Here is a 17,491-nt window from a genome sequence, read left to right as displayed (position 1 = left end):
CTTACATTAGACAGTACTACATTCCTGATAACTAATCACCGTCCAAACACAATGAGCGTCGACCGAATCTCAACAGAAACAAGGTAACACAGTCACACTCATTGTTCAACAATAAAATACTCTGCCATATGACATAAGACATAGGCATTGAACCATGTGTCCTGGCTAGTGGGCCCATGGTACTGACCACAATAGAATAGAAATATAAAATACTGGATAGGCTTTTGGGTGTGCGAGAGAGATGCTTTGTTCACTTGTTCCTAAACGCAGCTGGAACCTTCAAGTCACAGATAAAATACTGGCATTAGCATTAGTCAGTATTTCATCTGTGACTTGAAGGATCCAGCCGCATTAAAAAAATGACGTTAATTGTCCGTTAGTTTACGGCAACAGCACAGACATTGTTATTATACAATCCGAAAATGAACATGCTGATCGATATCAACGATCAATCTATATCAATATATATTTCAGTTTTCCTTTGCAAGAACGTGTGTTCAACCTGAAAAATGTCTACGATTAAATCCGTTCATAGCACATTACTGAAGCTATCGGGACCTTCATTAGGGCCATTGCTGAGCATTAAGCAGTAGACCCGTGAAGATCCGGTGTAGAATAGGTCTTCAGCAACCCATGCTTGCCGTAAAAGGCGACTATGCTTGTCGTAAGAGGCGACTAACGAAATCGGGTGGTCAGGCTCGTTGACTTGGTTGATGCATGTCATCGTATCCCAATTGGGTGGATCGATGCTCATGATGTCAATCACTGGATTGTCTGGTCCAGACTCGATTATTTACAGACCGCCGTCATATAGCTGAAATATTGCTGAGTGCGGGGTTAAACAACAAACAAACAAACAAACAGAAAGCAGTATGTTGTGCCTGCGGGTTAACCTTCGAAGACGGCTGTCCAATATGGTCCTGTCTGACATTCAGTTTCAAAAGATTTCATGATTCGAAAAGAACTTGTCAGCCCTGTTTCTTTTTCATCTTCAACAATTATTCCCTTAATTGCAAGATTTTACTTTGAAGGGTTTAGAATAGGTTTTTCTTTATTAAAACCTTAAAGCAAGTTTTCCTGTGTTTTGAAGGAGCCACCTTCACCATGGCAAATATCCGCAAACATAGAAGCACAAAGCTACGACTCCACACCCGCATGATTGCTTAAGTAGTATTAACCTGTGCGGTCATGACCCATCGTCCATAAACGAAAGATAAAACGAAACTGGAAATTAAATCGTGATGGACTATCAAACATGAGAGATTGCTTATAAATTATGGTTAAATATGTGAACTCTTATATAAGGAAGTTGTAACAACCGCCGTTACCACGTTCTTGTGATCACTTCAAAATAGACATTGTTCCGGATATAGTTGTATATTTGGAACTCGTATAACAATCGCCGTTCTAGTGATCACTTTATATAAAATAGACCTTTTCCGGCCATAGTGCGTAATGTACAGTATCTGGCATACTTGATGACACAAAGACCACTCTGACGTATTTCGTAACTTCCGGGTCGCGTTGCTCTCGCCTTTTCGCGAGCGCCTGGTGTCGTCGCTGTGTGCTGATGATTCGTGGGCGCATGGTCGTGGTACGGTCGGGATCGTACTGTGGTATTTGTCGCTTATATCAACACAAAGATATATGGTGAAACACTGCCATTTCAACATGATGTATATTCGAACAACCTGTGTCTTTTTTGGAATGATGTCATTGGCGTGTTTCGGGATATATGGAGTGGATGGAACGCCGACAGTAATTAAAGGTTGGTTTTAAGCTCACATGAAGCAGAATCTAAACCTACTTGTTTCCACCAATGAGGAAATCCCAATTTTTTCAAGAGATTCCAATCCGATTTTCAATATGGCTGCCTCGCTTATAGCATTTAACAAAATTATGATTATGTCGACATTGTAAATGTTGATCTTGATTTCACCTTTGCAGCTTCTTACTTCCAATAGTTTCTTCAATGGCTCTTCTCGACGTTCTGTCAGGGGAGGTAATAAAATCAGAAACCTGACGTTAACGTCACTGAGCAACACTCATTCAGTTTTGGTAGACACAATTTTATAGATAACAACTTCTTTAATACTATAAAAAGCGACGTTTCGGTATAGATCCTTATACCGTTGTAAAGCAAGACTGAAAGAGGGACATTGTACCGAGTATATATAGTAGGTGGAGGATTGACAGTAGAGGCGTATTAGGATACTTTCTTAATGAACTGTAACCATTCTTTGACATTTGTTTCTGAAAATGTGTAGACTTGTCAAACATGAAACGGATGAAAAGCATACGCAATATCTTGAATGGACTGTGTAAGATTTGACGAATCGTCACATGACGCTGGCCTTTGGCAGAGGTACTATGGAACTCTGGGTAGGAGAGTGTCGTGGTTATCCATGCTAACATGAGTGAGTGAGTTAAAATCTAACGTCGCATCGGCATTATTTCCGCCTAATGGCGACTCATGGTACCACCAATCACAGCGATATCGAGATGCGACCAGTTGTGGAGCCATTCATCCAGCAACAGCCTCGTGGATTCATTTTCCAGCACGACAATGCGACGCAGTATACGTCATGGTTGACGCAGAACTTCATCGGCCTGTCATTGGCCCGTTGACATGTTCTAGCGTGCATTAATGCTCAAGGTGGACATACACGATATTAGCATAACATTATGATGAGTATTCTGACATGTTACACACTTGCCTCGTCATGTGTTAGGACTGTGACTTTCACCGTTGACCCCACGCGTCTTTATGGGCCTGTCCGTCTGCATGTTTAAGTTTGATGGAAATGATTTTTTGTACACATGATGTTAAACGATTGCTATGACGTGTTTCTCATAATGTCATCATATGATACATAATATACACATGGCATTGTTATTGCTTTTTAGGTGACATCTACGAATACCCCCACACAGTTGAAGCGGGAAGTGATGTTGTTTTAGAGTGTGTAGGGGCAAGGAAGGAGGTAGGCATCTGGTATATGCCAGACATCAATGGATATGTTGTGGATATGTTTGAGGGTCCTGAAGGATGCAAGATACGCTACGGGAATCCACGTCGGCCAGAGCTGTTATTGGGAAGTACAAACTGCAGAAAACATGCTCTCAAAATCTCCAACATCAGCAAGGTGCACGAAGGAAAATGGAAGTGTCAATTACAAGGATCCCTCACAAGCATCAATGTCCGCGTTTTGGCTCGGCCTGCAGGTACTATAAGACAATCCTATCTTATTAGTGTTTTATCTTTGATGTCCAAATGTAAAATGCAAAGTCAAATAAGCTTGCTCTTATCAGATCCTCCCCATCTCATGTCTTTACACTGGAATCAGACAATTTCCATGAAGGAAGCACGTGTAGTGTCGATCTCCGTAGCAAATTGTAGTAAAAGTATTTCAATTACTCGACTTTTGTCTTACTCTTGAATCTCAGTTGACTGATAAATGACGTTACCATCTTGATTGCTTTATTCCCCCTGACATATGTCTTTATATTTCTTCCAAAATAAACCTCGAAACAACATCCTCAGGAAAACTAAGCAACTTCATCTCCATCTGCCTCTGTTGATAATATTATATCCAAACAAAATGAACTTTGCTTTCACCCCATCGAAAACAAAGGATCGACGAATCCATTTAGATGAAGCTATGTCACATTGTGGTGAACAAATTGCCTCTCCAACATGTAACTTGATTACAAATTATGACAAATTTATGAACATGATGTCAACACTGAAATATGTCAATATCCTTGGCTTACTTCATAATATCTATCCCTGGATTGTCTGGTCCAGACTCGATTATTTACAGACCGCCGTAATATAGCTGTAATATTGCTAACCTTGGCTTACTTGAGAGGAAACTTCTCCTGCCCTTGACCGGCCTGGATGTTTTCTAACACTAGCCTTTATTAACAACACCTTCACTCACTCACTCACCCAACAGGATTATGTCACATGCATCACATACATCTCCATAGCTTTAAAACATAATATGGCATTTAATAGAAAGTACTTGATAGAAAGTTCCTAATGGACTGTACATCCGGACGTGACCCGTGAAGATCCGGGTTAGAATAGGTCTTCAGCAACCCATGTTTGCCGTAAAAGGCGACTATGCTAGTCGTAAGAGGCGACTAACGGGATCGGGTGGTCAGGCTCGCTGACTTGGTTGATACATGTCATCGATCTCTATTGCATGCATCGATGCTCATGATGTCAATCACTGGATTGTCTGGTCCAGACTCGATTATTTACAGACCGCCGTCATATAGCTGGGATAATGCTGGATGCGGCGTTAAACAACAAACAAACATTCAGACGTATTCTATATTGCAATCCTATGTACTCTCTGTCATTCTATAATTGCTGAACAGGATTGGGATACGACAAGCACAGTACATCTTTTAAATGCTTTTTCATAAATTTGACATTTCAACACATTTTATCCAGAGATTGTGATGACATAACTGCTAACTTATCTTTGAGAAGATTACGAGTTGTGATTGTTCATTGGATTAAACACTGACTCATAGTGCCATGTCTTGTGAACGTCTTAGAACAAACAACTGAAGTAACAACGACTACGTCATCGTCACCAAGGGCAAAAGTGACATCAACATCAGCAGCTCAAGCCACTACTACGTCCACTGCCCCCGGATCTACTCACTCAACAAATGAACCTACAACCTCTGTAACGGATACAAGTAGCACAGGGTTTAAGAATGAAAGAACCAAAGACTCTACAAATCCCCAAACACCCCCCGTAAACTCCATGCTGCCCCTGCTTGGCGGAACCATTGGCGGCGCTCTGGTTCTACTTGCTGCCGTCATCACCGTCTGCTGCTTACTCCGATCAAGGAAACAGAGGCACACCGATGGTTGTAAGTACTGTATTGTTCACAAGAGAGTGAGTGAGGCAGTTGGGTTCGGTTCAACGCCGCTTTGAACAGTTTTTCATACGTTGCCGCCACTCCATCTTCATATAAGAAGCCGTGTATGTCAGTAGCAAGTAATGGCGAAGTGAATTCGTTAGACTTAGTGTGTTTGGGTAAATGCTGATTTGAACTGTATGTCAGTTACATCATGGTGTGTCAGCTTGATGTGGGAGGGAAGCCAAGTGATGCAGGTCTTAGGTGTTTACCAATTTGGTGAAGCGTACGAGCAGGGATATGGTGCTGACAAACCTGGAAACAGGGATTCGAACCGACTAGACAAATAATGAGGAGGAACCGGGATTCGAACCCAAGGCCACAGGTTCCTGGCAAGCCTACGCGACGCAACTCTGCACACAGAACTCCGGTGCCTTAGGGCGAATGGGACATCAGTATCCCAAATATCGTTTACGACCTCTCGAGAGGTGATAATGAACTGATGTTATCAATTAATATCATCGTTCAGGGAATTTGTTTTTCTTGAATCATATTTGCTCAAATAGCAAAACATTTATTGCCAAAAGTTTTTACAAAATAAATAAATGTTTGTGCATGTTACCTAGTATATACCAGTTGTAGTTACTCCGTAGCGATAAGTGACGTAGGTATTGGCGCATGTTGTTTGAATGATATGAATCCAATGCTGTACTATTCATTCTTCCTTAGCTGCTGAGCGGCCTGTCAAAGGTCATCCCAGGTATGTATGTCTAGGTATTTCTTCATCTTTTCGCGATCACCTGGCATCATCACTGTTTGATAGTGTTTAATAATACAAGCTGATGATAATGTCGGAAACGTATGATGGACTCTACGTTTAGTAGAAGTTTCATATGATTGTGGGAGTGGTTTTGTCACTTTATTTAATTAAAAAAGGATTGAAAGAGCGAAGGATATGTTATGTCATGGATTGTCGGCATAAAATGAACGTTGTTGCTGTTGTCTGAGACTCGAATATCAGCATGGTACAGACAGTGCAAGATCCTTATCCACAACTAATACATAATTATCTTTTAAAAAACAAAATAACAAATGATTCAGTTATGTGAGTGAGTGAGTTGGGTTGGGTTTAACGCCGCTTTTAACAGTATTCCAGTTATATCACGGCGTGTCAGCTTAATGTGGGAGGAAAGCCCGAAGTGATGCAGGTCTCAGACGTTTACCACTTCGGTGAAACCCACGAGCACGGGTGTGGTGCTGACAAACCTAGAAACATAATTGGGGCGAACCGGGATTCGAACCCACAATCCTAGGTTTCTGGCGTGCCCAAGGGACGCATCTCTCCACATCGAATCGCGGCGCCTTAGACGACTGGGCCACCCGTGTCCCCGATTCAGTTATGTAACAGAGTGCCAGCTTGATGTGGTCGGAAGGCTGAAGCTGTGCAGGTCGCAGACGTTTACCACTTAAATGAAACCACGAACACGGGTATGGTGCTGACAAACCTAGAAACATAGGGATTCGAACCCATGATCACAATGAAATGCGGCGTCGTAGATTTATTAGTGTGCTAATATAACAAAGTAAACTAAACCAAAGGCAGTTCAATTTAAATAATGCGACATCTCTGAATTTCAAACAATCTTATTCCAACAGGTTTTAACTGAACTGATTTATTCATGTTGTATGTCAACACAAACCGAATATGATGTAATCATACACATTTAACTTATCAGAAATCAAGATCCGGAACAGGGAGAAGATGATGGTCAGTACATATAAATACGAGATTATTAAATCACACATTCAGTTTTGAAGTGTTTTATTAAAGAGGGATACAATCTATACATGACAAAACTGTAAACAAATATCAACAAATGCAAGAAACTTTCTTTCTTTTTTTCCTCTGTCAATATCAGTATCAATATTTCGTTGAGGCAAATTTCCCCATCCACTTTGCAGTGATGGTGGGTAATCCCATCTACAGCAGCTACGATGGGGGCGTGGACTATGCCCAGATAGGTGGGGCCAGACAGACAGCAAGCACCAAGGGTGAGTCTTTGGTATATATGACAAGGGGGAGGTATGGGGACGTCACTATGTCAAGATAGGTGGGGCCAGACAGACAGAAAGCACCAAGGGTGAGTCTATGGTATATATGACAAGGGGAGGTGTGGGGACGTCACTATGTCCTGATAGGTGAGTCTAGGCAGACAGACAGCACCCCGGGTGAGTCTATGGTATAGATGACAAGGGTGGGTAATCCCATCTACAGCAGCTACTTTGGGGACGTGGACTATGCCCAGATAGGTGGGGCCAGACAGACAGCAAGCACCAAGGGTGAGTCTTTGGTATATATGACAAGGGGGAGGTATGGGGACGTCACTATGTCAAGATAGGTGGGGCCAGACAGACAGAAAGCACCAAGGGTGAGTCTATGGTATATATGACAAGGGGGGGGGGGGGGGGGGGGGGGGGGGTATGGGGACGTCACTATGTCCAGATAGGCGGGGCCAGACAGTCAGACAGCACCCAGGGTGAGTCTATGATATATATTACAAAGGAAGGTGTGGGGACGTCACTATGCCCAGATAGGTGGGGCCAGACAGACAGCCAGCACCCAGGGTGAGTCTATGGTATAAATGACAAGGGGGAGGTGTGGGGACGTCACTATGTCCTGATAGGTGGGACCAGACAGACAGCTAGCACCCAGGGTGAGCCTATGGTATAGATGACAAGGGGGAGGTGTGGGGACGTCACTATGCCCAGATAGGTTGGGCCAGACAGACAGGCAGCACCCAGGGTGAGTCTATGGTATAGATGACAAGGGGGAGGTGTGGGGACGTCACTGTGTCCTGATAGGTGGGGCCAGACAGACAGACAGCACCCAGGGTGAGCCAATGGTATAGATGACAAGGGGGAGGTGTGGGGACATCACTATGTCCTGATAGGTTGGGCCAGACAGACAGCACCCAGGGTGAGTCTATGGTATAGATGACAAGGGAGAGGTGTGGGGACGTCACTGTGTCCTGATAGGTGGGGCCAGACAGACAGCCAGCACCCAGGGTGAGTCTATGATATAGATGACAAGGGGGAGGTGTGGGGACGTCACTATGTCCTGATAGGTGGGTCCAGGCAGCCAGCACCCAGGGTGAGTCTATGGTATATATGACAAGGGGGAGGTGTGGGGACGTCACTATGTCCTGATAGGTGGGACCAGACAGACAGCTAGCACCCAGGGTGAGCCTATGGTATAGATGACAAGGGGGAGGTGTGGGGACGTCACTATGCCCAGATAGGTGGGGCCAGACAGACAGGCAGCACCCAGGGTGAGTCTATGGTATAGATGACAAGGGGGAGGTGTGGGGACGTCACTGTGTCCTGATAGGTGGGGCCAGACAGACAGACAGCACCCAGGGTAAGCCTATGGTATAGATGACAAGGGGGAGGTGTGGGGACATCACTATGTCCTGATAGGTTGGGCCAGACAGCCAGCACCCAGGGTGAGTCTATGGTATAGATGACAAGGGAGAGGTGTGGGGACGTCACTGTGTCCTGATAGGTGGGGCCAGACAGACAGCCAGCACCCAGGGTGAGTCTATGATATAGATGACAAGGGGGAGGGGTGGGGACGTCACTATGTCCTGATAGGTGGGTCCAGGCAGCCAGCACCCAGGGTGAGTGTATGGTATATATGACAAGGGGGAGGTGTGGGGACGTTACTATGTCCAGATAGGTGGGGCTAGACAAGACAGACAGCACCCAGGGTGAGTCTATGGTATATATGACAAGGGGGAGGTGTGGTAGCCTGGTTGTCAAAGCGTTGAATCTTCAATCCAAAGACCCGGGTTTGATTGCTTACTTCGCCGCTAATAGCTGCAAGATTCCCCACGTGGCCATAATGTTGCAACCCTATGTCTGGTGTCCACCGTCGTTCTGTGGCTAAAACCGGGGAAAACCCCGCCCACTCATTTAATAAACTTATAGCTGTATGCTTGGACATTCCTGTTGTATTGATAAATGATCCGTCAGCTTTTAAACGTTCACGAAGTCGATTGACAAAAGTTTCATTCATTGGAAGGGGCCTGTTTCATTCTTTCCTTTACCAATTCTGACGATTTTTTAAAATTTAAATCCATCATGTATCAAGTAGATGGATCAATTTCTCGAAATTTAAACATTTGATCTATGGGTCTATCTTGAAGGTCTCGTACACTGTTTTTTAATCATTGGCACTGATTCATTTGTAAACATGTCTCATGTTGTACTGAATACTGTCTCCTTTAGACCCCCAGGCGTCCCCTGGTACATCTCAGGAGGTTGCAGACATATACGCCATCCCGGATAAACAGCGTTCATCAACACTGAATGGTGAGTCGCAGGAAAACTGTGTTAATGAATACTATTTGCCCGAAAATCATGGACAAAAGAATTCTACACATTTTACAGATAACATAGAATTGTTTGCTGGATAAACTTAATGTCCTGAAAAAATGTCTTAGGATCCTCCTTTGTGGATATCATGTCTAGGGATCCTCCTTTGTGTTTATGATGTCTTGGGATCATCCTTTGTCGATATCACGTCTGAGGATCCTCCTTTGTGGATATCATGTCTTAGGATCCTCCTTTTTCGGATATCATGTCTTGGGATCCTTCTTTGTGTTTATGATGTCTTGGGATCCTCCTTTGTCGATATCACGTCTGAGGATCCTCCTTTGTGGATATCCTGTCTAAGGATCCTCCTTTGTGGATAGCACGTCTTAGGCTCCTCCTTTGTCGATATCACGTCTTAGGATCCGATTTTGTGGATATCATGTCTTAGGGTCCCTCCTTTGTGGATATCATGTCTTGGGATCCTTCTTTGTGGATATCCTGTCTTAGGATCCTCCTTTGTGGGTATCATGTCTTGGGATCCTCCTTTGTGGGTATCATGTCTTAGGATCCTCCTTTGTGGATATCACGTCTGAGGATCCTTCTTTGTAGATATCATGTCTTAGGATCCTCCTTTCTCGATATCATGTCTTAGGATCCTCCTTTGTGGATATCACGTCTGAGGATCCTTCTTTGTAGATATCATGTCTTAGGCTCCTCCTTTGTCGATATCACGTCTTAGGATCCGATTTTGTGGATATCATGTCTTAGGGTCCCTCCTTTGTGGATATCATGTCTTGGGATCCTTCTTTGTGGATATCCTGTCTTAGGATCCTCCTTTGTGGGTATCATGTCTTGGGATCCTCCTTTGTGGGTATCATGTCTTAGGATCCTCCTTTGTGGATATCACGTCTGAGGATCCTTCTTTGTAGATATCATGTCTTAGGATCCTCCTTTCTCGATATCATGTCTTAGGATCCTTATTTGTGGATATCACGTCTAAGAATCCTCCTTTGTGTTTATCACGTCTTTGGATCCTCCTTTGTGGACATCATGTCTTGAGGCAGTGTCCGAAAAAATATTGTCTCACAAAAAAGATAAATGTGCAGGAAAATTGCATATATGGACAACTTCTGTTCTACAATTAGGAGCAACGTTTCGGTGTAGGTTAAACACTAAGTTTGTTATCCATATATGTCCTTACTTAGTACTCCACCCGTGAAGATCGGTGGTAGAATAGGTCTTCAGTAACCCATGCTTGCCATTAAAGGTGACTATGCTTGTCATAAGAGGGGACTAATTGGATCGAGTAGTCAGGCTTGCTGACTTAGTTGGTGCATTCATCGTGTCCCAATTACGTGCATCGATGCTCATGATATCAATCACTGGATTGTCTGGTCAAAACCAGATTAATTACACTCCGCCGACATATAGCTGGAATATTGTTGTGTGTGGCGTTAAACAACGATCAATCATTGTTCTTACAAAAGTCTATATATGTACCGAGTACAAAGAAATGTGAAGGTTAGTAGCCTTTCACACTCCAAATATTTGACGGCGGTCTGTAAATCATCGAATCTGGACCACACAATCCAGTGATTGAAAAACAGAAATACTATGTTCAATCTGCGTTTTTAATTAATTAAAGTTTCATTAATGAGTCATTGTGTCTTTGATATACGTTCTTGGACTATGGTTGTAATAGTTATTTATGCATTGAACATCAGTAACCAAATTATACACATATGTGTACATGTACATACTAACTTTTTGAAGTAGGATGTTGTTGGTAACTAAAAAGTTAGATTACCATTGTTTCTTGAAGCGGAGGCCGTTGCCTGTGATGTGTACAGCGTCGTACAGAAACAACCCAAGTCGGAAGGCCAGGGAATGTCACACCAACCGACGGACAAAGATGGTAGGTCAGATTAGTATTGCCGAGGGAGTGATAGAGTGTGGTTGTACTTTTAGCAATATTCCAGCAATATTACGGCGGGGAATTCATACAGTGCATCCATATGGATATTCGAATTCGATTCACTGAGCTACCATACCTTCCATCTGGCTTTGCCATTATGTACATGTGCAAAATGTCTTTTTGAAGTAGGATGTTATTGGAAATATAAGATAGCTATCACAACGTCATTTCTGGAGATTCGAACATGCCCTTTGTCGATATCACGCCTTGGGATCCTCCTTTGTGTTAATCATGTCTTAGGATCATCCTTTGTGGATATCACGTCTTAGGATCCTTCTTTGTGGATATCATGTCTCAGAATCCTCCTTTGTGGATATAAAGTCTTAGGTTCCTCCTTTGTGGATATCATGTCTTAGGGTCCTCCTTTGTGGATATCATGTCTTAGGTTCTTCCTTTGAGTTGATCACGTCTTAGGTTCCTCCTTTGTGGATATCATGTCTTAGGTTCCTCCTTTGTGGATATCATGTATTTGGGTCCTCCTTTGTGGATATCATGTCTTAGGGTCCTTCTTTGTGGATATCATCTCTCAGAAACCTCCTTTGTGGATATCATGTCTCAGAATCCTCCTTTGTGGATATCATGTCTTAGGTTCCTCCTTTGTGTTAATCATGTCTTAGGGTCCTCCTTTCTCGATATCACGTCTTAGGTTGCTTATTTGTGGATATCATGTCTTAGGGTCCTCCTTTGTGGAAATCATGTCTTTGGATCCTCCTTTGTGGATATCATGTCTTGAAGCAGTGTCCGAAAAAATATTATGTCTCAGAACAAAGATAAATGTGCAGGAAAATTGCATATATGGACAACTTCTGTTCTACAATTAGGAGCAACGTTTCGGTGTAGGTTAAACACTAAGTTTGTTATCCATATATGTCCTTACTTAGTACTCCACCCGTGAAGATCGGTGGTAGAATAGGTCTTCAGTAACCCATGCTTGCCATTAAAGGTGACTATGCTTGTCATAAGAGGGGACTAATTGGATCGAGTAGTCAGGCTTGCTGACTTAGTTGGTGCATGTCATCGTGTCCCAATTACGTGCATCGATGCTCATGATATCAATCACTGGATTATCTGGTCAAAACTTGATTATTTACACTCCGCCGAGAGAGAGCTTGCATATTGTTGTGTGTGGCGTTAAACAACGATCAATCATTGTTCTTACAAAAGTCTATATATGTACCGAGTACAAAGAAGTGTGAAGGTTAGTAGCCTATCACACTCCAAATATTTGACGGCGGTCTGTAAATCATCGAATCTGGACCAGACAATCCAGTGATTGAAAAACAGAAATACTATGTTCAATCTGCGTTTTTAATTAATTAAAGTTTCATTAATGAGTCATTGTGTCTTTGATAAACGTTCTTGGACTATGGTTGTAATAGTTATTTATGCATTGAACATCAGTAACCAAATTATACACATATGTGTACATGTACATACTAACTTTTTGAAGTAGGATGTTGTTGGTAACTAAAAAGTTAGATTACCATTGTTTCTTGAAGCGGAGGCCGTTGCCTGTGATGTGTACAGCGTCGTACAGAAACAACCCAAAACGGAAGGCCAGGGAATGTCACACCAACCGACGGACAAAGATGGTAGGTCAGATTAGTATTGCCGAGGGAGTGATAGAGTGTGGTTGTACTTTTAGCAATATTCCAGCAATATTACGGCGGGGAATTCATACAGTGCATCCATATGGGTATTCGAATTCGATTCACTGAGCTACCGTACCTTCCAATTGGCTTTGCGATTATGTACATGTGCAAAATGTCTTTTTGAAGTAGGATGTTATGGGAAATATAAGATAGCCACGCGATATATAGCAAAGAACAATGAAGAGCGAAGTGTGGTTTATTTCATTAACATTGTACTATCATGACGTCATTTCTGGAGATTCGAACATGCGCTCACAACTTGATGACGTATATTGGACGACGTTATTTTTGAGAAGGGAGTGTCTAGTGAATTGTTCCCCATAGATGTAGCTCGGCTACTAAGATAAACGCGATAGCCGAACGATCGCATCCAAAAGTGGGTGAGATATTACAATCGTCATTGGGAGAAAAGGTACAGGCAATCGACGTGAGGATTGTGAGAATTTGCGGGAAATACCCACCTGTGCATAAAATGGACTTTCATTGATTCTGTTGAGGGAGTCATCATTATTAAAATACGGGTTAATATTTTGAAAGCTTGTACATTTCATCATCATCCTTAAGAGGCTGTACATGATGTTGATGTCTCATATAAGAAATAAACGTCTCATAGACGTTCTTTATCGTACAGTAAACACTGCAGGGAGAATAAATCACTCGGAGCTGCGCCCATCATGGTTTATTCTCCCTGCAGTGTTTTATTGTACGATAAACAACCCCCACTCGTCGTTTGTTTCCTAACTAAAAGTTAGATTACCATTGTTTCTTGAAGATGGGGCTGCTGAATGTGATGTGTACAGCGTGGTACAGAAACAGCCCAAGTGAGAGGATCGGGCAGAGTCACTCCAGTCGACAGACAAGGGAGGTAAGTCAGATAATGTTGTCGAGTGATTGTGTGATAGCGTTTTACGCTGAGATTAGCAATGTTCCAGCAATACCACGGATGGGGATCCCGGGGTAGGAATGCATATATCGCACCCATATAAAGATTCGAAATCGTTTGGCTAGGCTACAGTACCTCCTGGCTTTATGATAATGAGATAGACAATCGTGTGAACATATAAATATGGGCAACCGAAATGATCGAGTCAGTTGATCGTTTTAGTGAATAGTATTTTCCTATGTTGTAACTTCCATCAGGACGTGGGGAGTCCTGGCTACAACAGGTCCCCTGGAACCCTGCTTGTCATAAGAAGCGACTTAATGCATCAGGTTGTCAAGACTTGAACCATATACCGCCCGCCATGATAAAATGGAATAAACTTTGCGAACAACAATCAAACTGAAGACGAGCACACCTGTGTTCTCATATTGTAGGTATTCGCGGCATCGAGTCCCGATGTCCCCGAGCTTTGTTTGTTTGTTTGTTTGTTTGTGGCTTAACGCAGCACTCAGCAATATTCCAGCTATATGACGACGGTCTGTAAATAATCGAGTCTTGGCCAGGCAATCAGTGATAGGCATCACGAGCATCGATCCACGCAATTAGGATACGATGACATGCATCAACCAAGTCACCTTTAACGGCAAGCATGGGTTGCTATAGACCTATTCTCTACCCGGGTCTTCATGGGCCGTCGGAGCTTTGATGTCTTCCATAGCTGAGCAAACGAAATACTTCACTGATTGATACTGAATCATTTACGTTAAATTTACATGAGCTGAAGGAGGGTCCATATTTATGAGACATCCTGCCTTTACTCGTCATAAAATATTGTTTGACAATTCTCAATGCGTGGGCACATGAAATAAAATAAAACCATTAAAAGTGACTTTGTTTTTAAAGGTGAGGTGTCTGAGCTGTACAGCTAGGTGTAGAAGCCACAAGATCATGGGTAGTAAGACAAGATCAAGACTGTGAAGTGGACTGTGAAGTGGACTGTGGGGTTGACTGTGAAGTGGAATGTGGGGTGGACTGGGGGGTGGACTGTGAAGTGGACTGTGAAGTGGACTCCGGGGTGGACTTTGAGGTGGACTGTGAGGTGGACAGTGTGGTGCAGCTTCTCTTTTGTGAATTATTTTCTTTTTTATCTTTTTATGATAATTACCAATTTATTGTTATTCTGCACAGATAATTCAGGTCCAACGGGGCACAGTTTAGTAGAAACAATGCTGAGAAAGAACATGCCACAAGACAAACCAGGAGCAGATGAGTTGGACCTGTAGCTATCTACCGTTAGACAACATATTCAGTGTACAGCTATTCTATTCTTCTAAACCAAACAGATGATAAATAACACGGATCGGATGTTTGTCACACCCAATTTATCTATTGCAACGTGTTGTCACATAGCCTCTGAAGTAAATTATTATGGCTTTCTGCAGTTTGTATTCTGTGTGCTATGACAATTTATCATCCAATAATGGCTTCCACAGGAAATATTGCTTGAGTATGTGTTATGAGATATCGTTACAATGGAACTGCATCACAATGCTTTGCATACCATTGTGACGTCATCGGTACAATGCCTTCACTAATCTACCACAGAAGCTGGTTAGCTGTAGTTTATACACTCAAGACACTGGTTAGTACTGTTTGCATTGGCAAAAGGCTAGAAGATTGATTCAGGATGATAAGAATAATCTCACCCGCGTGTCTTTTGATATCAAATATATCAACACAAGTTAAAACTCCGACGCTTTGGTTTAGATTTTTTATGTAACCCATTTTATACATGTAGAATATGTAGAATATGACAAATATAAACTTGTTACTCAAACTGTTTATTTTGCTTTTAATATTATGTGCTTTTGGTCACAGTTAGTAATAATTAGCACGTGTCATTATTGAATACTATGCTGTATTATTTTTTCAAATACATTCCGAATGGTTCATTTGTCCTTGCATCAAATACTCAATAATACCCTCAATTATATACACCAGTGTTACTGATGTTGTTAGATACAAGTCACGATATGGCTGAAATATTGCCGATGTGACGTAAAGCTTTTACTCACTCACTAACTGTTAGATACAAAAGTGATAACTAGCTTCCTGAAGCACACTCTCTCTACATGAACACAGTTTAGAAATGGCGTCTCTCTTAAATGCAATGACGTCAACATGGAATGTGATCACACCATGACACAATGGATGACGTCACATGCTCTTTTTGTTACTAATTCTTTTAGTTAGTCAATACGAATCTCCTTCAATATGTTGCTTAATAGTATATTATATATGTTGTTTCTTTGTATTCAGTATGTGTTTGAAAATATAACTTACCCAAATTATATATGTTGATTATGACAAATATGTTCTTGTGACTCAAATTGTTCATATACTGGTAATTTGTCTGTGTCTGGACTAGTTATTCTATGTAAAAAGGATGTATTAACAAAGACATGTATCTCGTGCACATTGTTCTCAAAAGCGAGCAGGTGGTGTTATTTTTTTTCTTTCTTTTATTGAAAACAAAAATATTAGGGGTGAACACTTCTTAATTTTTTCCCACCATGGATACCAACGAGCACAACTGAACACACTCTGAACTCGGCTCTTTAATACAACATCAATTGTCAAGCAAAGATAACAGAAACTGCTTCATGTCAGGAAGGAAATGTATGAAAATACTTTTTGGGGATTAAAAATAGGATAAAGAGAGACGCACCGATGCCAGAGACATCCTTTCTTAACCAAGGACGTTTTGATGTCATTTTGTTAATACTGTGCTGTATCTTGTTTTTCAATATAACTCTTTGGATGTACACATTCTCCTGTCTTCAATGGATAAGGTTGAAGGACAAACTCTCAACCGGCCAAAAGACCACACATAATGATTTGTATTTATCACTTACTGTATTTGGATAACTGTTTTCTTTATTGGCGTTTCTAGGCTGTACATTGCATTTGTAACACAACAGAAAATAAACTTTTGCCCAGTGAAATAGTTGAGTTTTAACTATGATGTTCGAGACGAGCTGAACAGATTTATTAAGGAATTGAGTTGTTTCCTTTGTGCGGAAGTGTTGGTCACAAATGTTTAACCCACATTATTTCCAAACTGCACCCTTTGACGTCGATGACTCAACGTTATGAAATTGAAAGCTAACAAATATTAGTACTTCACTATGTAATGGACTACAGGTACGTGTATTATTGTTGGATTAGGGTTTATTTGAAGAAAATAACATATTAACGTAATTTAAATAATCGCATAATTTTTATGTAAACACCTTAGTAGTGAAAGATGTATAAAACTATGAAAAGAAAAATGAAATCCTCTAAACAAGCAGACTGAACAATGGAGAGATGACGGGGTTCAATGGAGTCCTGTTTGCTCATGTGTTTAAATGGATTGACATTGTTTAGTATCGCTTAGTCACAAGCTAACATTACACGAGCAAGGAAGATGATGATAATGATGATGATGGGTGATATCTGTACGGATTCTGTGGCCGGTAAGTCGCCTGTATTACAGGACTGGAGTTATTTTGAAAGAAGACTATCCTCGTTTAAAGATTGGTCGAGACAAATGAACCAGTCGTCGGAAGATATGGCTGGATTCGTCTACTTGAATCGTGCTGATAGCTGCTGTTGTTTTAAATGTGACATTCGTCTGAAAGGATGGGAAGCCACTGTCGACCCATGGGTAGAACATGAAAA

General features: G+C 41.8%; 1 protein-coding gene across 1 annotated transcript in view; it reads left to right on the top strand.

Annotated features, from left to right (window-relative positions):
- LOC124148331 overlaps positions 1–15,504 on the top strand; it is a 109,462-nt gene extending 93,958 nt beyond the window's left edge. The window contains exon 12 of the mRNA XM_048380963.1: positions 14,672–15,504. Within this exon, the coding sequence (XP_048236920.1) occupies positions 14,672–14,746 (75 nt within the window). The 3' untranslated portion in view covers positions 14,747–15,504. The remainder of the gene's footprint in view (positions 1–14,671) is intronic.
- Positions 15,505–17,491: the final 1,987 nt, after the last annotated feature.

The sequence above is a fragment of the Haliotis rufescens genome, unplaced genomic scaffold (genome assembly GCF_023055435.1).
Source record: "Haliotis rufescens isolate VD_foot unplaced genomic scaffold, xgHalRufe1.0.p SCAF_34, whole genome shotgun sequence".
NCBI classification, from domain to species: domain Eukaryota; kingdom Metazoa; phylum Mollusca; class Gastropoda; order Lepetellida; family Haliotidae; genus Haliotis; species Haliotis rufescens.
The sequence above is the reverse complement of the archived record's forward strand: the minus strand, read 5'-3'. Positions and strand labels throughout refer to the sequence as shown.